We start from the raw sequence: 22,241 nt of genomic DNA, 5'->3' as shown, positions 1-22,241 counted from the left end.
CTATATACAAGAATATAACTACTATAATACTGTTCCTATATACAAGAATATAACTACTATAATACTGCACCCTATATACAAGAATATAACTACTATAATACTGCCCCTATATACAAGAATATAACTCCTATAATACTGCCCCCTATATACAAGAATATAACTACTATAATACTGCTCCTATATACAAGAATATAACTATTATAATACTGCCCCCTATATACAAGAATATAACTACTATAATACTGCCCCCTATATACAAGAATATAACTACTATAATACTGCCCCTATATACAAGAATATAACTCCTATAATACTGCCCCCTATATACAAGAATATAACTATAATACTGCTCCTATATATAAGAATATAACTACTATTATACTGCTCCTATATACAAGAATATAACTACTATAATACTGTCCCCTATATACAAGAATATAACTACTATAATACTGCCCCCTATATACAAGAATATAACTACTATAATACTGCTCCTATATACAGGAATATAACTACTATAATACTGCCCCCTATATACAAGAATATAACTACTCTAATACTGCCCCCTATATACAAGAATATAACTACTATAATACTGCTCCTATATACAAGAATATAACTACTATAATACTGCTCCTATATCATATCCTATATGATTGGTGTTGGAGAAGCTGAATAAACTGACCCTGCACGTTGACTTTTTGACTTTGCTTTTTCTTCATTGACCCTTTGTTTGCTTTATTATGAAGTCATTGATCGTTTTTCTTTGCTATTTCTCTGTTCAGAAAGGCCACAGCTCCATCTGTTTTTGGGTGGAGGCGTTCAAGGCAAAATAATTTGTTTAAACATCGCCCCGTTTGTTCTTATTCAGTGTACGTTGCTTTGAAGCATTCCTTACAGCAGTGATACTTTCATTTTGGCATTATATATATATATATATATATATGACATAAAATGCTTACAGACAACAGGGGGCGATCTGTGGCATGATCTGTGTGGGAGGTCTCCAGCAGACTACCTCTTGTCATATGTCCTGTTACGTCTCCTCCTCAGACCCCCTGAAGCCTGTGCTGAGGTGAAGCTTTGAAGATATTTATAAGGGTGGACTTTTACTCAGTTTTGTTTATTCTAAATACATCCAACTTTCTGCGCTGATTAATTTATTCATATGGTTGTAGCAGCGTTTTTCTGAGACAGAGCTCCAAATCTCCTGCATAGACCTAAGTTAGAAGATAAAATACTGTCTGCCTGAACTCACCACTAGGGGGAGCTCACTGTATAACTTTACATTGAACTCAATAATAAGTATTCAATAAGCTCGTTGGCTCCCTCTAGTGGTTGCTGCAGGTATCCATAGTTTTATCAATTATTTCTGCCTATGCAGGGGATTTTGTGCTCTGTATCAGGAAATACATCGATCTATTAAGAAATAAGCTCAAAATGCTGATCATCAAAATGACAAGGTGTATAAAGGCAATCTCTGAGCCAGGGCCCCTCAACAATGACATGCCATTAATAGTATTACTATGAGGCAGAGGGACTTTGTGCGCCTTCAAGGACCCGGGTGCATTTGCTATTTAACCCTGACCTGAATAGTTCTCTGCCGATCACATTTGACACACAGATCTGTAGGTTTCTCGGATCTAGCCGATAATATTGACCTGAACAGGTTTTCGGATAGGAATGTGTTTCGGGATGACCCGTATTTGGGTGATGAGATGATATAAGTATGAGTGGAATTAATAATCAGGAGTGTCATAAGTGTATCAGAACATGAAGTGTCGGGAAAAGCTTCTCTGACTGACGTGAGACATGGAGGAATGTGGTTTGTGCAGCTTTAATAGGAGAGGGAGTGTACAGCGATGCACAGCAGAGGAGAAAACCAGAGGCGAGAATCACACCTGCAAAATCCCAGTCAAGATCAGGCCCTGACGGACTGCGGCCACCACAAGGGGACCCTCCTCGACATCACAGTCCGAGCAGCACCATGGTGGATGAGCCCAAAATTGAGCTCTTTGTCAAGGTAAAGCATTAACTTTATCTACTGCGATTCCCTGGTCTGCAGAGCATTGTACCTGCAGATGCTTGCACCCCATAGAATCCTCATTGAATTTTAAATTCCGTGCTTATAAAGCGAGCGATTCTGAGTTAAAGTCAATGTTGTCTCTATAGGCAGCGAATGTGTAGAAAAAAAGATCCAATTAATTGGAAACTGTCAACAAGTTACTTTTGATGGATCTGTTTTGTCTTTATTTAGTAGTCAGTTTCCTGTTGTGAATGGTCTGTGGGTCTGATTGACTTTTTAACCCTCTAATACCCTCTGCAGTCTGAATCATCAGTGCAAAATGCAGGTATGAGTTATTCATGTGTGAGTTGGGCTGTTTATAGGTTCAGGTATTTGTTAATTAACAGACTGTCCTGGGTATTCAGAGACATGAATAGAATAAAAATAAAGACATGGTAGGGTCTGTCAGCAGCAGTACGTTTGCCTACTTGTTGATGGTTTCCAGGTAAGAACAGGATTTTTTTTTCTCTACACGGTGCAGATTATAAACAAAGATAAAAATAACTAAAAAGGTGGTTAAGATACTGTATATTACAAAGATCCTTAATTTTGTATGCAAGGTGATATTCATGCTCTGTTAAAACAATCCTACAATGTAGCAATGAGCGACTATTATATATAGTATATTCTCATCATTATCACTCCTATTATTATCTATTAATAATAAAAAACAAGAACTTCTGACTTTTGCCAAGTTTTAGGAAAGTTGCAAGGTTTTACCGAAAATATATATATTTTTTTAGAATACCTTCGTTCTATTGTTTCAATGCATTTTTCCTCCTTCCTAATATCACTATAGCCCAAGACCATTGATGAGCTTAACATCCCTCTGTATACAAGAATATAACTACTATAATACTGCTCCCTATATACAAGAATATAACTACTATAATACTGCCCCTATATACAAGAATATAACTACTATAATGCTGCCCCTATACACAAGAATATAACTACTATAATACTGCTCCTATATACAAGAATATAACTACTATAATACTTCTCCTATATACAAGAATATAACTACTATAATACTGCTCCTATATACAAGAATATAACTACTATAACACTGCCCCTATATACAAGAATATAACTACTATAATACTGCCCCCTATATACAAGAATATAACTACTATAATACTGCTTCTATATACAAGAATATAACTACTATAATACTGCCCCCTATATACAAGAATATAACTACTATAATACTGCCCCCTATATACAAGAATATAACTACTATAATACTGCCCCTATATACAAGAATATAACTCCTATAATACTGCCACCTATATACAAGAATATAACTACTATAATACTGCACCTATATACAAGAATATAACTACTATAATACTGCTCCTATATACAAGAATATAACTACTATAATACTGCCCCTAGATACAAGAATATAACTACTATAATACTGCCCCTATATACAAGAATATAACTACTATAATACTGCTCCTATATACAAGAATATAACTACTATAATACTGCCCCTAGATACAAGAATATAACTACTATAATACTGCCCCTATATACAAGAATATAACTACTATAATACTGCTCCTATATACAAGAATATATCTACTATAATACTGCTCCTATATACAAGAATATAACTACTATAATACTGCTCCCTATATACAAGAATATAACTACTATAATACTGCTCCCATATACAAGCATATAACTACTATAATACTGCTCCCATATACAAGCATATAACTACTATAATACTGCTCCTATATACAAGAATATAACTACTATAATACTCCTATATACCAAAATATAACTACTATAATACTGCTCCTATATACAAGAATATAACTACTATAATACTGCCCCTATATGCAAGAATATAACTACAATAATACTGCTCCTATATACAAGAATATAACTACTTTAATACTGTCTCCTATATACAAGAATATAACTACTATAATACTGCCACCTATATACAAGAATATAACTACTATAATACTGCTCCTATATACAAGAATATAACTACTATAGTACTGCTCCTATATACAAGAATATAACTCCTATAATACTGCCACCTATATACAAGAATATAACTACTATAATACTGCACCTATATACAAGAATATAACTACTATAATACTGCTCCTATATACAAGAATATAACTACTATAATACTGCCCCTAGATACAAGAATATAACTACTATAATACTGCCCCTATATACAAGAATATAACTACTATAATACTGCTCCTATATACAAGAATATAACTACTATAATACTGCCCCTAGATACAAGAATATAACTACTATAATACTGCCCCTATATACAAGAATATAACTACTATAATACTGCTCCTATATACAAGAATATATCTACTATAATACTGCTCCTATATACAAGAATATAACAACTATAATACTGCTCCTATATACAAGAATATAACTACTATAATACTGCCCCCTATATACAAGAATATAACTACTATAATACTGCCCCTATATACAAGAATATAACTACAATAATACTGCTCCTATATACAAGAATATAACTACTATAATACTGCCACCTATATACAAGAATATAACTACTATAATACTGCTCCTATATACAAGAATATAACTACTATAGTACTGCTCCTATATACAAGAATATAACTACTATAATACTGCTCCTATATACAAGAATATAACTACTATAATACTGCTCCTATATATAAGAATATAACTTCTATAATACTGCTCCTATATACAAGAATATAACTACTATAATACTGCTCCTATATACAAGAATATAACGACTATAATACTGCCCCTATATACAAGAATATAACTACTATAATACTGCCCCCTATATACAAGAATATAACTCCTATAATACTGCCCCTATATACAAGAATATAACTACTATAATACTGCCCCTCTATACAAGAATAAAACTACTATAATACTGCTTCCTATATACAAGAATATAACTACTATAATACTGCCCCCCCATATACAAGAATATAACTACTATAATACTGCCCCTATATACAAGAATATAACTACTATAATACTGCCCCCTATGTACAAGACTATAACTACTATAATACTGCTCCTATATACAAGAATATAACTACTATAATACTGCTCCTATATACAAGAATATAACAACTATAATACTGCCCCCTATATACAGGAATATAACTACTATAATACTGCCCCCTATATACAAGAATATAACTACTATAATACTGCCCCTATATACAAGAATATAACTACTATAATACTGCTCCCTATATACAAGAATATAACTACTATAATACTGCTCCTATATACAAGAATATAACTACTATAATACTGCCCCCTATATACAAGAATATAACTACTATAATACTGCCCCCTATATACAAGAATATAACTACTATAATACTGTCCCTATATACAAGAATATAACTACTATAATGCTGCTCCTATATACAAGAATATAACAACTATAATACTGCCCCCTATATACAAGAATATAACTACTATAATACTGCCCCCTATATACAAGAATATAACTACTATAATACTGACCCTATATACAAGAATATAACTACTATAATACTGCCCCCCTATATACAAGAATATAACTACTATAATACTGCCCCCTATATACAAGAATATAACTACTATAATACTGCTCCCTATATACAAGAATATAACTACTATAATACTGCCCCCTATATATAAGAATATAACTACCGTAATACTGCCCCCTGTGGACATGTAGGGGGTTTGTTATTTCAGTATGTCCAGTGCCTGAGTTGATCTTTGTTTATAGCCCCAGTGTCTCACAGATTAGTGAAGTTATGATCTTGGGACAGTCGCACATCATGTATAGGTTTCTCAGCCGGTAATTTTTGGGTGCACCTCAGACTAACATAACCCTTAAGTTTTGTAACTGGTCTCGGCATCTAATTAGAAGCTACTATTACCTACAAGCTGAGCAGAGGTTAAAGAGGAGCTCTCACCTCTCCTGACCTGTCTGTTATAGCGAAAAAAAATAAAAAATTCTTAGAACTCTCCATTGTGCCGTTCCTCTGTTATTTCTCCTGGAAATGTATGAATGAATTGACAACTGGGTGTTACCATTTCCCTGGTCAAAGCGGTGTGCCCCTACAAAGTACGGAACTCTCTGACACTGTCCAATCAGTGCTGTCTGGGGACACACCCCCAACTGTAATACCAAGTTGTCACTTTATTTATAAATGTCTAGGAGGAATAACAGAGGAATGGCAAAACGTAGAGTCCTAAGAAAAGTTGCTCCAAATTTTTTTTATATTATGGGAAATACAAATATTTATTTTCCCGATATTCTTGTCACTTTGTACACAATCATATCATCCTTACCTGACCGGTGTGAATATGATTTTTGGAATGTCGGCCGGTGACAGGTAAATGACTATTCTGTCCCAGCTCATAAACCAAATCTCTATGATCAGACTGAATCTGGATATGTATAACTGGTCCATCTATTATCCTAAAGGGGACCTATACTTTTATATACGACTGCCCCAAAAGCATCAGAGCAGGGTGCAAGTCATTGATATACATCCTGTCCAAATTCTGACTTCCAGCACTGACCACGACTTGAGGAGGAGCTGTAAAACAGCATGTCCTAAGCATCTCATCCAGGCAGATCTGTCATAGGGGCAAAACTATCTCTGGTATAACTCCGATAGGAGAGGTCTTTCTGGATGTGCTATGCTATAGCTCAACCTCTGCTCCCCTACAAGCCCTGCCATTGGTGGGTGGGGTAGAATCAGGACGGGTTGTATATTAAAAAGTTGCCCCCCTACTGATTGCGGTCTTTGGGGCCCCAAATATAGAACTCCTTTAATAACATATCAGACTGTTATCTGTTTAGGTAACACAATTTGGAACATGGCTGTATAAATGAGTGCCTCTAAAAGTAATGGTCAACTTAATCTTCCACTCCTGTGCTCCAACATTCAGTGTTGTCATAGGGATATTGTGTGTATCCACATCAATGTTAACTAACTGCCGAATGATATCGTTTTTTGATATGGATTCACACAATATCCCTATGAAAAAGCTGAACGTTTAGAGCACAGGAGTGGAAGGGTTGTCATAGGGACGTAGGCACAGAAGCTCTTCTTTTGGAGGCCTGTAATTTTAATGGTTGATAAATCACAAGAATATAGCACAAGGTGCATCTTAAACCTCCCGTAGGGTACATTCACTTGTGGCATTTTTGCAGCAGTAGTAGTTTATGGCAGATGCCAACTGTGCCACTGTAGTGAATGCTGTTTTTATAAAATCCCATTCACACAAGAGTTTGGGACCGGTATCCAAGTAAATAAAATGTAGACACAGAGGCGTTTATTATATAACATTAACATGGCGCAATGAGTCCTGGGCTGCTCCCCTGAGTCGTCTGCTGGTGCCAGCGCAGGGTGCGGTGGTAATAATTAAAAATGACGCCACTAATTAAATGAGTCACCTGAAAAAATCCCTTTGAATTAGAAACTCATTGTCCTCAATGTAACATGCTGGGATGATACAACCTAAAGGGCTTGGCTCATTATGCAAACCCCTCTGCATCGACCCCATTGACCACCATAAGGCCCTGTTCTCTGACATATAGCATAAGATATTGCCTAGACCCCCATTGTTGTCCCCATAACCCATTTTGGTAGTGGCAAACCCAAATGCAGGCTGCCCGTCATGTACTACTGTATACCACCCCCTAGTGGTGACTGTGAACAAACAGAATTTTATTCTTCATCATTGTGACTGTGTATACAAAGGATTCGGAGCTTTGAATCAGCAGGCTAGAGCATGCCAGCAGCTGCGTTACCCCGGCCTATGGCAAACAATTGTCTTAAGAGCTGACTGCGGGCCCCCCACACCGGCCCCAGAGAACCTGAAGATCAGCATCATTTACTCCTAGATGACTGATCCACAAATATCCTGTTGAATAGATCAGAGAGAGACGGCTCTGTCAGTTACAGGACGATTCAGATACTAACCCATCAGGTTTGTCTAGTAAATCCTGCCGCAGACCCATCAGTATTTCCTCATTAGTTTCAGAAGCGGCACCAGCACCCATGGGTGGGACTGATAGGTGTGAACCAGCACAAAGATCTTGTTTATTTATTGCGTTGAGCGGCGAGAAGTCATTTATCTTGTTGGTTAACAATTACACAATGTCTACACCCCAAATACCTCACACCACCACCACCACCCCCCCCCCCCCCCCCCCGGATATTTGTAATTCCTCCGCCATTCGTCATAGGATTCTTGTTGCCTGCAGAATTTTAATTCAACCTAAAAACATTTGTCAACGACCGAAAGATTTCCTTAACCCATTAAAGGGGAGCTTCTTGTTATAAATAAAGTTTATTGAGAAAAGCATATGCTACAACTTTTGTAGTATATATAAAAAAATAAATAATTACAATTAACTTTATTGACACCGACACCTATCACACTCCAGGCAAAACGGAAACATTGCTTTATGTCTAGAGAGGGGGCGGAGCAAGAGACAGGGATTCAAAGAACTCCAAAGAGAGAATCCCTGTGTCATGCTCCGCCCCCTTAGCCCCTGCACTTGTCATAACACACGGCGAATGCCTGGAGTGTACCTTGAAGTGAAAGTATTTGTGATCTCTGTATCTTTTTGTTTTATAGTCAAGTGAAGATGGTGAAAGTATCGGCGCAAATCCCTTCTCGCAACGTCTGGCCATGATATTGATGTTTAAAGGATGCACCTTCACACTGAACACCGTGGACATGAAGAGGTGGGTGCAGGGAAGACTTTTATATCCGCATAGTTAAAATGTTACATTAGAGTAACTTCAATCACTGCCGATCTTAACATCCCTGGAGCAGTAACTATTCTTAAGTTGAATAGCAAAGAGGTTATTTATAATATTTGTTGATAAATCAATTTTATACTGAATGACCCCCCGACACCATGCCTCTGGCTGAAGCACTATAATACTGCCCCCTATATACAAGAATATAACTACTATAATACTGCCCCCTATATACAAGGATATAACTACTATAATACTGCCCCCTATGTACAAGAATATAACTACTATAATACTTCTCCTATATACAAGAATATATCTACTATAATACTGCCCCCTATATACAAGAATATAACTACTATAATACTGCTCCTATATACAAGAATATAACTACTATAATACTGCTCCTATATACAGGAATATAACTACTATAATACTGCCCCTATATACAAGAATATAACTACTATAATACTGCCCCTATATACAAGAATATAACTACTATAATACTGCCCCCTATATACAAGAATATAACTACTATAATACTGCCCCTATATACAAGAATATAACTACTATAATACTGCCCCTATATACAAGAATATAACTACTATAATACTGCCCCAATATACAAGAATATAACTACTATAATACTGCCCCTATATACAAGAATATAACTACTATAATACTGCCCCCTATATACAAGAATATAACTACTATAATACTGCTCCTATATACAAGAATATAACTACTATAATACTGCCCCCTATATACAAGAATATAACTACTATAATACTGCCCCTATATACAAGAATATAACTACTATAATACTGCCCCTATATACAAGAATATAACTACTATAATACTGCCCCCTATATACAAGAATATAACTACTATAATACTGCTCCTATATACAAGAATATAACTACTATAATACTGCCCCTATATACAAGAATATAACTACTATAATACTGCCCCCTATATACAAGAATATAACTACTATAATACTGCCCCCTATATACAAGAATATAACTACTATAATACTGCCCCCTATATACAAGAATATAACTACTATAATACTGCTCCTATATACAAGAATATAACTACTATAATACTGCCCCTATATACAAGAATATAACTACTATAATACTGCCCCTATATACAAGAATATAACTACTATAATACTGCTCCTATATACAAGAATATAACTACTATAATACTGCTCCTATATACAAGAATATAACTACTATAATACTGCCCCTATATACAAGAATATAACTACTATAATACTGCCCCTATATACAAGAATATAACTACTATAATACTGCTCCTATATACAAGAATATAACTACTATAATACTGCCCCTATATACAAGAATATAACTACTATAATACTGCCCCTATATACAAGAATATAACTACTATAATACTGCCCCTATATACAAGAATATAACTACTATAATACTGCCCCCTATATACAAGAATATAACTAGTATAATACTGCCCCCTATATACAAGAATATAACTACTATAATACTGCCTCCTATATACAAGAATATAACTACTATAATACTGCACCCTATATACAAGAATATAACTACTATAATACTGCTCCCTATATACAAGACTATAACTACTATAATACTGCCCCCTATATACAAGAATATAACTACTATAATACTGCCCCTATGTGCAAGAATATAACTACTATAATACTGCTCCTATATACAAGAATATAACTACTATAATACTGCCCCCTATATACAAGAATATAACTACTATAATACTGCCCCTATATACAGGAATATAACTACTATAATACTGCCCCTATGTGCAAGAATATAACCACTATAATACTGCTCCTATATACAAGAATATAACTACTATAATACTGCCCCCTATATACAAGAATATAACGACTATAATACTGCCCCCTATATACAAGAATATATCTACTATAATACTTCTCCTATATACAAGAATATAACTACTATAATACTGCTCCTATATACAAGAATATAACTACTATAATACTGCCCCTATATACAAGAATATAACTACTATAATACTGCCCCTATATACAAGAATATAACTACTATAATACTGCTCCCTATATACAAGAATATAACTACTATAATACTGTCCCCTATATACAAGAATATAACTACTATAATACTGCCCCCTATATACAAGAATATAACTACTATAATACTGCTCCTATATACAAGAATATAACTACTATAATACTGCTCCTATATACAAGAATATAACTACTATAATACTGCCCCTATACACAAGAATATAACTACTATAACACTGCCCCTATATACAAGAATATAACTACTATAATACAGCTCCTATATACAAGAATATAACTACTATAATACTGCCCCTATATACAAGAATATAACTACTATAATACAGCTCCTATATACAAGAATATAACTACTATAATACTGCTCCTATATACAAGAATATAACTACTATAATACTGCTCCTATATACAAGAATATAACTACTATAATACTGCCCCTATATACAAGAATATAACTACTATAATACAGCTCCTATATACAAGAATATAACTACTATAATACTGCTCCTATATACAAGAATATAACTACTATAATACTGCCCCCTATATACAAGAATATAACTACTATAATACTGCCCCTATACACAAGAATATAACTACTATAACACTGCCCCTATATACAAGAATATAACTACTATAATACTGCCTCCTATATACAAGAATATAACTACTATAATACTGCCCCTATATACAAGAATATAACTACTATAATACAGCTCCCAATATACAAGAATATAACTACTATAATACTGCCCTCTATATACAAGAATATAACTACTATAATACTGCTCCTATGTACAAGAATATAACTACTATAATACTGCTCCCTATATACAAGAATAGAACTACTATAATACTGCCCCCTATATACAAGAATATAACTACTATAATACTGCTCCTATATACAAGAATATAACTACTATAATACTGCCCCCTATATACAAGAATATAACTACTATAATACTGCCCCTATATACAAGAATATAACTACTATAATACTGCCCCCTATATACAAGAATATAACTACTATAATACTGCCCCCTATATACAAGAATATAACTACTATAATACTGCCCCCTATATACAAGAATATAACTACTATAATACTGCCCCCTATATACAAGAATATAACTACTATAATACTGCCCCTATATACAAGAATATAACTACTATAATACTGCTCCTATATACAAGAATATAACTACTATAATACTGCCCCCTATATACAAGAATATAACTACTATAATACTGCTCCTATATACAAGAATATAACTACTATAATACTGCTCCCTATATACAAGAATATAACTACTATAATACTGCTCCCTATATACAAGAATAGAACTACTATAATACTGCCCCCTATGGACTAGAATACGCTAGCTCACTGGCATGTAATGGGCAGCCTGTGTGCCTCAAATAATGCCATTTTCCACCTGGGCTGGTGGACATGTGATATGGGGGCTGCTTCTTTTAGGATCATAGGGAGCTATGATTCAATGCGTGAAGAGGTCAGTGAGGTGCTGCATACATATTGGGGCATATTCAAAGCCGATCCGGTCATTGGGGATCTTCTTGATCCTCCTCCAGTTATCACCTATAGGAACTGTTCACAACGGACAGGAAGGGTTTATCTATTCATGCTGCTTGCGCCAAATTCTGACCCGTCCATCAGCATGGTGCCACAGAAATCTGGAGTCTCCTGACCAGGCGATTGTTTTTTCACTGCTCAGTGATCCAATTTTTCCGGGTGCTTTACATTATTTAATATAATCTATAGGATCACCTCTTGGTAGCGACAGCGCTTGGTGTTACCCATGGTTACGTGACGCCATCAGCTGATTGGCTAGTCTCTAGGGAGGAGCTATTGTCGCCATATCGTCCGCTCGCACATCGTTTTAATGGTGTTTTACCTGATTGCCTATTGCAGGGTATTAACCTCTTACTCTCTTCTCTACCCAGAGCCCCAGATGTCTTAAAGGAATTGGCTCCAGGAACACAACCGCCATTTCTTATTTACAACAATGACGTCAAAACAGACGTAAATAAGATTGAAGAGTTTCTGGAGGAGAACCTGACCGCGCCACGGTGAGACCGGGTCTAATATTGGGGCTCGGAGCTGAGGAAATTGGAACATTATAGTTCATATCTCTTTAAATCTCGAGGATGTTAGTGGGGGAGCCGGGGTGGACTAATGACTATTGGTTCGGATATAGACCTGGTCAATGTTCAGTATATGTATGCTATTCTATATGTGACCACTAGAGGGCGCATGAAATAGAAGGGGCAGCAGGCGCTAACGACCTCTCTCTTCCTAGTTATCCAAGTATGACGCCAAAATACAAGGAATCCAACACGGCCGGGAATGACGTCTTCCAAAAATTTTCTGCATACATCAAAAATCAAGTCCCAGCCCTGGAAGACAGTGAGTACCAGAAGTAAACCAAGCGGATATTCTGATATTAAGATTTGATTGCCAAAGTTTTGAACGGGTTTTAAAAGGGGTTTTCCAGGTTTTAACATCGATGACCTATCTTTAGGTCCACCCCCGGTATTCCATGATAACCAGAAATAAGGACTATGGCGCCCCCTGGAGCGCTGCCTCATCTTCACCGTTGTATCTGATACAGCGCTGCTCTTGTTCATGTGGCTGCGTTTGGTACTGCAGCTTAGTCACATGAATTTTGTAACATCTGATCATCAAATCAAAGATTTTCCATGCACAACACGTGGTCCTGCAGAGAAAAAGCCCCTTGGTCCTCCGGATCAGTGGGGCGGTCCCAGAGGTCAGACCTCCACGATCTTAATGTTACGGCATATCCTAGCAATAACATTGTAATGGGAATACCCCTTTAACGGTTTGTCCACCATTGTTTTCAGATCTACAGAAGAGCTTGCTGCGGTCGCTACTGAAGTTAGACCTTTACCTGAAGAACCCCCTTACCCATGAGCTGGCCTGTGACCCCAAAATGACTGTCTCAAAAAGGAAGTACCTGGACGGAGACAATCTGACCCTGCCCGACTGCAACATGCTGCCTAAACTCCACATCATCAATGTAAGTAACTTCCTGTACATCAAATGCATTATTTAAAAAATATATTTTTTTTTTGCCCCGTAGCGGACTTCTGTCATGTAAAATTTATGCTTGCTCTGGGGTTGCCATGGTAGCATCAACTGTCTAACTGGGCATGGACTTTGTCATGTGACCTTCACTCAGTCATAAGTGAAGTCTGATGTTGCCATGGCAACCCCAGAGCAAGCACGAATTTGACAAGACTATCCGATTGACTACACCTTGCAAAGAGGTTGTCACCCAGCTTTTAATGGAAAACATGGCAGATTTGACATTCAGGGGTCTGGGAGAGATGAATGACGACTATCACGGGACCTGTAATGGCAGCCATATTGGTTGTTAGCCAGATTTTCTAGATAAAAACTGTATTCTGCTTCTTCTTAGGCCCCATGCACACAGCCGTGCCTGTAATCACGGCCCGCCTCCGAAAGCTGCGGACAGCTGCCCGCATTTGCGTGTCACGCTCCCAATTATGGGCGCACGGCCCGTAAAAAGCGAAAGAACAGACATGCCCTATCTTTTGCGGTACACTTCTACGGCCCGGACAACTTCCCGCAAACATACGGGAAAGTGTCCGTAGTCCATAGAAGTGAATGGGTCTGTAATTGCGGACCGCGATTAGACTATTTTTACGGTCGCGTGCATGGGTCCTTAGTTAGATTGCTGTCTAGAAAGGCTGTGGCAAGCTATTTGTGATATCAGCTCCTTTATGGTTTGTCACCCAGCTTTCCCAGTTTCCTGAATGGCTAATCTACCTAGTCATGCAGTAATACATCTGTAAATGCTGTCCAAGCCGACACATATACTAGTCAGGATACCAGGAAAGCTGGGTGACCACTTCAGTGGGAACTGTAGCAGTGGCTCTTTAGGTTGTCACCCAGCTTTACCAAAAATTATTTTTTTACTTAATACCGACTTGCTTCCTCGCCGACAGATTGTTTGCAAACACTATCGCAATTTTGAGATCCCCAAAAACCTTCAAGGCGTCTCCCGCTATCTGCAAAACGCGGAGGAACTGAAGGCTTTCAAGTACACCTGCCCCAACTCCAGTGAAATCATCCTCTTCTACCGCGATGTGGTCAAGAAAATGCCCTAGACCTGGACGGACTTCAATATGACACGTTCTAAACCTCCCTCCTGTGCGGAATTGGCGCAAAAGAGACCGTATCTAGCGGCAGAGAGACCTTATTGAGTAAGAATGAAAACATTGCGCCGCCCTAAAGGACACTGGCGTCCGCAGAATTTATTATATGTATCACGATAGGGCGGCATATCTATATCGCATGTAAAAAAAAAACAAGCTTTTCGTCCTCCAATTTATTTTATTGAAAAATAATTTCATTCTGTACAGAAAACACTTGACTGTCCCATAAAAAAAAACGTAAAAATACGCTTTTCACACAACGCAATTTATAGAAATTGGTGCTCGGATGTGGGATGTGGGGTCTGCAACCTTCTTCTGTTGAGAAACTACAACTCTCAACGTGCTGTAGGAAAAAGACTGTTGCAAAAATCTTCTCTTCGGTACCGTTTTTTATAGATTTTTTTTATTTTTTCACATGAATTTATTTTAAATACGATTTAAAAATCAAATTAATTTATAAATAAAATGTTAAATATTTCACATTATGTAAATTATTCCTGGCTATAGTAAATGATGGTAGCCATTTTACAGTAGTCAACAAGTCCCTAGAGTTCTCAAAATGGCTGCCAGCGCCACAAGTCACGGATGCGAGCACATTATGAGGTAATTTAGAATATGTGCCTTCCTGTCCCCACCCTACATGCAGTAACAACAGCCATTTTGTATGTTTTATATTGAAATAAAGTCACTAAGGGCTAAAATATACTGGCAGTGTATATCCACCCATATTACAAAATGGCTGCCATTGCTAAACGACTGATTCCTATTCACTTTAGAGGTTTAAGTCATGCAATAGCAACATAATAAAATTGTGAGACCTGAACTACACGGGCGGTTTTTAGTAGTTGCGAATATCAACTGTGCAAAATTGACGCAGACACTTCACTGCCCCGACTGCGAACACTATTACTAAAATCACGTGTGTAAAGGTCTAAAAAAAATAAATCTGTTTCTTCACCTTATGCATTGATGTAAATAAAATGTAACTGTTTGCGTGCTAAAATTTATAATTTTAATTAAAAACGTCATGTGACTGCGCCGCAGAATGACCGGTTTACATCAATATACCATGGAATCCTGTCTTCTAATGTTGTACTATCACCTGTAGGTGGCACTGTTGATCCACTTGAAACCACAGCTTGAAGGCCACAGAATATGAGGTTGCTATGGCTGCCCATAGTAACCAATCAGAATCCAGCTATCATTTGTACTAGTACAAGTTAGATAATGAAAGTAGTGATGTGATTGGCTGCTCTGGGCATCTCCTCCATTTCATGCCTGTAGTAGTGTTTACCTCACAGTGGGTTGGCAGCCATTTTGTGGGCTGAAGTAATACTCGTCCTTCTCAATTAACTTTTTGATGATATTCTAATTAGTTTATTTAAGTAATTCAATTAAAAAAGTCTCTCTCATATTCTATATATTCATTACACACAAAGGGATCTATTTCCAGCATTTTTTTCTTTTAATGTTGATGATTATGGGAACAGTTTGGCTGGGTTCACACGAGCATGTTCGGTCCATACTGTCCCGTACTGTAATCATATTTTCAGTATGGGACAGTAGTGCCATGGAGAGGCAGGGACTCCTAGCGTCGTACATGACTATGATGCTAGGAGCCTGGCTCCCTGCAGTGTGTTCGGTCCGGGACTTGCGGCCGAATTACGTTCCGTCCTTTACAGACGTAACATGGTCGTGTGAACCCAGCCTTAATGAAAACCCAAAATTTAGTGTCTCAGAAAATGAGATTATATAAAACCAATTTCAATTACCAAAATATCGTCATACTGAAAAGTTTGTCCAGTACCTGGTACCTGCCCTCAATACTTGGCCGGAGCTCCGACTCTGCATCAATGCAGCATGGCATGGGGGCGATCAGCCAGTGGCACTGCTGAGGTGGCATCAATGCGGTGTGGCATGGAGTCGATCAGCCTGTAGCACTGCGGAGGTGTTATTAATGCGACGTGTCATGGAGGTGATCAGCGTGTGGCACTGCTGAGGTGGCATCAATGTGGCGTGGCACTGCTGAGGTGTTATCACTGCATTGATAACACCTCAGCAGTGCCACAGGCTGATCGCCTCCATGCCACGCCGCATTGATGCAGTAATTCATGCAGAGTCGGAGCCCCGGCCAAGTATTGAGGGCAGATACTGGACTGACTTTTCAGTAGGACGACATTTCAGTAATAAAAATCTTAGATAATGAGAATATTATATAGAGACACTAAATTTTGGGTTTTCATTAACTGTTAGGCCTTATTCAGACGAACGGGATAAACGTCCGTGCAACGCGCGTGATTGTCACGCGCGTCGCACGGACCTATATTAGTCTATAGGGCTGTGCAGACGTGTGTGATCTTTACGCAGCGTTGGACCGCTGCGTAAAAGTCACGACATGTCCGTTCTTTGAGCGTTTTTCGCGCATCACGCACCCATTGAAGCCAATGGGTGCGTGAAAACCACGCATGTCACACGGAAGCACTTTCGCGCAACAGCTGTCAAAAGGATGAATGAAAACAGAAAAGCACCACGTGCTACAAACATCCTAACAGAGTGTCATAATGATGGCGGCTGCGCGAAAATCACGCAGCCGCGCATCATATGATGCTGCCACACGGAGCTGTCAAGTGCCTTTTGCGCAGGCAAAACGCCACGTTTTTTGCGTGCGCAAAAGGCACACGCTTGTGTGAATCCAGCCTTAGGGTAAGTACACACGCAGGGTTTTCGGCCCATAAACGTCCAAAAAACGGCTGAAAAATTGGAAGCAGAACGCCTGCAAACATCTGCCCATTGATTTCAATTTGAAATACGGCGTTCTGTTCCGACGGGGCGTTTTCTTACACATTGTTTTCCAAAAACGGCACGTAAAAAGATGCCCACGAAAAAGAAGTGCGTGTTACTTCTGGGGATGTTTTTGGAGCAGTTTGTCATTGACTCTCTAGAAAAACAGCTCCAAAAATGCTGCGAAAAAAGCGACGGATTAAAAAGTCTGAAAATCAGGAGCGGTTTTCCCTTGAAAACAGCTCTGTATTTTCAGCCGTTTTTTAGTACGCGTGTGAACAGAGCCTTACCATGCTGGAAATAGACCCCTCTGTGTGTAATGAATCTATAAAATATACGAGAGACTCTTTGATGATCTTCTCATTCATATGGAGAGGGACGAGTATATGACATTTTACAGGAAAACATGTCCACCTGTTCACAAAGGATTTTTATCTTTAAGCCATTCACTGTTTATTTCATCAGGTTTCAGATTAACTATGTAAAAAAAAACGCAGCCACCATGAAAGCGCCTGCCTGCGGTTTTTTCATCTGGTTCCCATAGTAACTTTTTAACCGGTCGCATTACAATAAAATTCAAATCGTCTGACGTTGCGACATTCGTGACAACAAAAACGCAGCGATTACCGCAACGTCCGAGAACAATTTAGATGCGAACGATAAGTATTCCGACCAATAAGGGAAGATGTCCAGCAGGAAGAACGGCTGTGGCGATTCTCGGTTACGGAAAATTTTAGCAATACCGCAACTTCACTTTTTGTAAAATAAAAAATACATGTAGCAGACGCTTTCCGTGCCGGATTTCACCTTGAATTTACGGCAAAATCCCATGCAAGTTCTGCCAAGTATTTCACCCCGTGCAAAGTGAGCATGCGGCCATTTTCAAAATCCTCTAATTTCAGCGCCAATTATTTCCACTACACGTGGACGGGGTTTTAAAAACTGTACTGTAAATTGCTGCAAATTTGTAGTGCGCAGTTTGCAACGGAAATCTGCGGCACTTCCGCCACGTCTGAACGCAGCCTAAGGCCTCATGCACACGACCGTAGCCATGTGCACGGCCGTGATTTTCCGGTCGACCGGCAACGGAGTGTCACCCGCGAGCCGTCCGCCAATTGCAGGCAGTGCACATGGCCACGTCCATTATTTCCTATGAGCCAGAAAGAACAGACCGGTCTTATTACGGCCGTGTTCTGCGGTCCACGCTCCTGGGCCATGCACGGACCATGAAAACCACGGTCGTGTGCATGGCCCCATAGAAATGAATCGGGCCGCAATTCTCCCGTGGATTTTCGGGGGAATTGCGGCCACAATAGAACGATCGTGTGCATGGAGCCTAAGAGAAAAACGCGCACCCAACAATTACCACTATATTGTTAGTTTTGTATTTGACTTTTTTCGCCCAAAGGTAAACATTGAAGTTGCCACAATTTTCCCCCAATTCCGTGGCAGCCAAATCTTACATGGAGCCCTACCCTAATATACACAAAGCATTTCTACTTTCTTGACTTGCATCCAGAGCCCAGATTCTGCGGAATAATAGAAAAGTTCACAAAATGGCGGTCATAGTCCTGCGCGGTCGCCAACAAGTCCTTAGGATTCGTCGAAATCGACCCCCTTGGCGGCCTTTTTGCTGTAAAAAGAGATGGGGTGAGTTTTTATCCGGTAAGAAATCCCAAATCTGTTTCCGCTATGTCACTTAGAAACAAGATACTTGTTTCTGATTTGCATCATTTACAGTCCTCTGAATGCAGCCTGCAGTGTAAAGCATGGAGAGCTTTGTTGTTTTTTTGTTACTTAAAACTAAACCTCACACATGTAATAAAGTGTTTGCATAGATCTAGTTTAGATCAATAGAGGACGTGTATTTACATCTCTTTATGTAGACAAGACCATGAGAACCAGAATGAAAACCTCCATTCTTTACACTGCAGGCTGCATAGCAAACTGAAATGGTGCAAAATTCTACATGATAAGTCCATGGAGCCAAAAAGAGCCGACACACGATGGCAGGAGACATGATGGTACCTCTTACAGCCGGGATTGATGAGCGATTCTCCAGGGAGCCTCTTCTTTGCTTGAGAGGAAGACCCCCCAAAACCCTTCTTTCGGGCGTGAACATCTAAAAAATAATCATTAAATTCAATATCAGCCGACTTCTTCCGATAAACCAGTGAATAGTTTGATTTCTCGCCGTTTGACGCAGCCGTTTCTTTGTTACGTCTGTCAGGGAAAGCTGAGGTTAACAATCAAAGTTGCCCCCATGACAACTCCTACAGGTGTCATCCATCTTTTCCAGACTCCTGAATGGCAGACCTGTCCAGCTATACAGTATGTGAGTAGGGAAACGTATCACTGCAGAATTGTCATTTAGGGCTCTAGGAAAGCGGGGTGATTTCTGTAGGATGGCGGCCATCTTGGTAGCCACCCAACTTTCCCTGACAAAGAAATTCGGCCTCATACACACGACCGTATTGGTTTTGCGATACGCAAAACCACGGGTCCGTCGGACCGCAAAAAACAAACCTTGTTGTGTATCAGTGTCATTAGGACTCGTGGATCCACAACAATTCGCCAGTGTTGGTAAATCCGGACCGTAAAAGTCACTGTCGCGTGCATGGCGCCATAGACCAGAATGGGGCCGCAGTTTATCCGTGAAAATGCGGTTGTGTGCGTGACGCCCAAAAACTACTTGAATGACCTTTTTTGATACAAACATCAGTTCCAGATTCCTAACTTGCCTGGAATGAGGAGAAGATGGTTCTTTTGCGATTGCTTCACCGGACTGACGGACGTAGCAGCGCTGCCCTCGCTATCTGGAAAAAAATTAAACCGCATAGGATTGTTTAGTGGTGGCACGGACCACAGATAAAAATGGAAAAAAACTTTGCAAATACTGAATTATATCATGACTTTTACTCTTTTGAAAGTGTGAATGCAGCTCTGGATGTGACTAGAGTAAACATTACATCTTCTTGAACACATCACAGAAAAACATGGCTTATCCAGCAGGTGGCAGCACTCTGAGATTCCCTAGCTTGGCAGCAAGTAAGAAATCTGTTCAATTGTGAAGGCAGCTCTGGAGGTGACTGGAGTAGGACATGGTGAAACTCAAGTTACTGACCATTATATGCGTATTTTTACTGAAAGAGGATTTTCTAAAATGCCGGTGATAATTTCTCGAGGAAACCGGAGTACTGATCTACAATGCGGCATTAGAAGACAAGTCTGACTGAGGCTCAATCCTTACTCTGGTAAGTTCACATGCTAAGTTTTCAGGCGCATTTTGGGGTGTAAACACCCCGAAATACGCCTGAACAAAGGGTAGCTAAACGCAAACAAACATCAGTCCATTGAATTCAATGTGAAAAACAGCGTTTCGTTCAGACAGACGTTTTTTACACCGCCGTATTAAAAAAAAAGCCCCTAAAAAACACCCTGTAAAAAGGCGTGTGTCACTTGAGCCGTTTTTCATTGTGTCAATAGAAAAACGGATCCATAAAACGCCTAAAAAAACAAACTTTTTCAGCTTCAAAAATGGCTGAGAATCAGAGGCTGTTTTCTCTGAAAACAGCGCCGTAATTTTCAGCCGCTTTTGATTCTGCGTGCGAACATACCCTGATAGTACTGCAATTTACTGGCGTCAGTTCTGCAATACCACTTTTCACCACTAAGCAGCGCTGATTTCCCATATACATTAATGCAACAGCGTCCCCAGCTCTTATTTTTTTTTTTTTTTTTTTTTTAAATTAACCAAAAAACTTTATTAAAGTTCACAAAACAAATACAGTTTCGTAGTCCTATTCATACACTCCTCTGAATATAGGAATACAGAACGCCCGTAACGCAATATATGGTATTTGTAATACGCGAATACGAGTGCAAAAGGTATAGAATGGTGTTCTCTATAGTTCTAGGTCAAGCAACACGCAGGTACGCCGTCTCATGTGGTAAAACATCATGGAATTGTAGTGGACCAGAAGGTGTAAGATTTATATTTAGCATGGACGTAAGGTCCCTATACGGTATCAGAAAATCTTTCTTATTGTGGGACAGCTGTAGAGTTGTGGACGTTACTCCCGCGTATATCCAGCAGTCCCAGGTAAGGCTTCATTCACATCTGCGTTCACCGTTTCCGTTGCTCTGTTCCGTCATAGGAGCAGACCATCAAAAATACCAGAACCTTCATATACGTTTTATGACTGACACCAATGGCGCCCAATATAACACATTGACTTTAATGGGTTCCGTCAGGTTTCTGTCATGGCGTCCGTGGTTTTACCTGTCAAAATAGCAAAGC

At 38.7% G+C, this 22,241-nt stretch overlaps 3 protein-coding genes across 6 annotated transcripts in view; 2 read left to right on the top strand and 1 right to left on the bottom strand.

Moving 5' to 3' along the window:
• Positions 1–986: 986 nt before the first annotated feature.
• Positions 987–16,205, top strand: CLIC3 (chloride intracellular channel 3). Its single transcript, XM_075834546.1, is given in 9 exon segments — positions 987–1,075; positions 1,751–1,838; positions 1,840–1,976; positions 1,978–2,023; positions 8,729–8,838; positions 12,905–13,030; positions 13,261–13,367; positions 13,823–13,998; positions 14,951–16,205. Coding segments are annotated over 9 exon segments (1,041 nt in total). The 3' UTR covers positions 15,113–16,205.
• Positions 15,319–22,241, bottom strand: part of PAXX (PAXX non-homologous end joining factor) — an 11,084-nt gene continuing 4,161 nt past the window's right edge. Inside the window, exons 5-7 of the mRNA XM_075834748.1 lie at positions 20,683–20,757; positions 19,970–20,063; positions 15,319–19,574 (exon numbers count right to left, since the gene is read on the bottom strand). Coding sequence (XP_075690863.1) covers positions 19,535–19,574; positions 19,970–20,063; positions 20,683–20,757 — 209 coding nt within the window. The 3' untranslated portion in view covers positions 15,319–19,534. The remainder of the gene's footprint in view (positions 19,575–19,969; positions 20,064–20,682; positions 20,758–22,241) is intronic.
• The window catches only part of LOC142659041 (uncharacterized), a 36,167-nt gene continuing 34,923 nt past the window's right edge, over positions 20,998–22,241 (top strand). For 3 of the 4 annotated variants that reach the window (XM_075834742.1, XM_075834744.1, XM_075834740.1), the window contains exon 1: positions 21,764–21,874. The gene's annotated coding sequence lies outside the window, so the exon portion shown is untranslated. Of the gene's footprint in view, positions 21,196–21,763; positions 21,875–22,241 lie in introns of those variants that run through there. The other variant, XM_075834741.1, reaches the window with a different exon arrangement.

This window comes from Rhinoderma darwinii, chromosome 8, assembly GCF_050947455.1.
Source record: "Rhinoderma darwinii isolate aRhiDar2 chromosome 8, aRhiDar2.hap1, whole genome shotgun sequence".
NCBI lineage: Eukaryota > Metazoa > Chordata > Amphibia > Anura > Rhinodermatidae > Rhinoderma > Rhinoderma darwinii.
The sequence above is the reverse complement of the archived record's forward strand: the minus strand, read 5'-3'. Positions and strand labels throughout refer to the sequence as shown.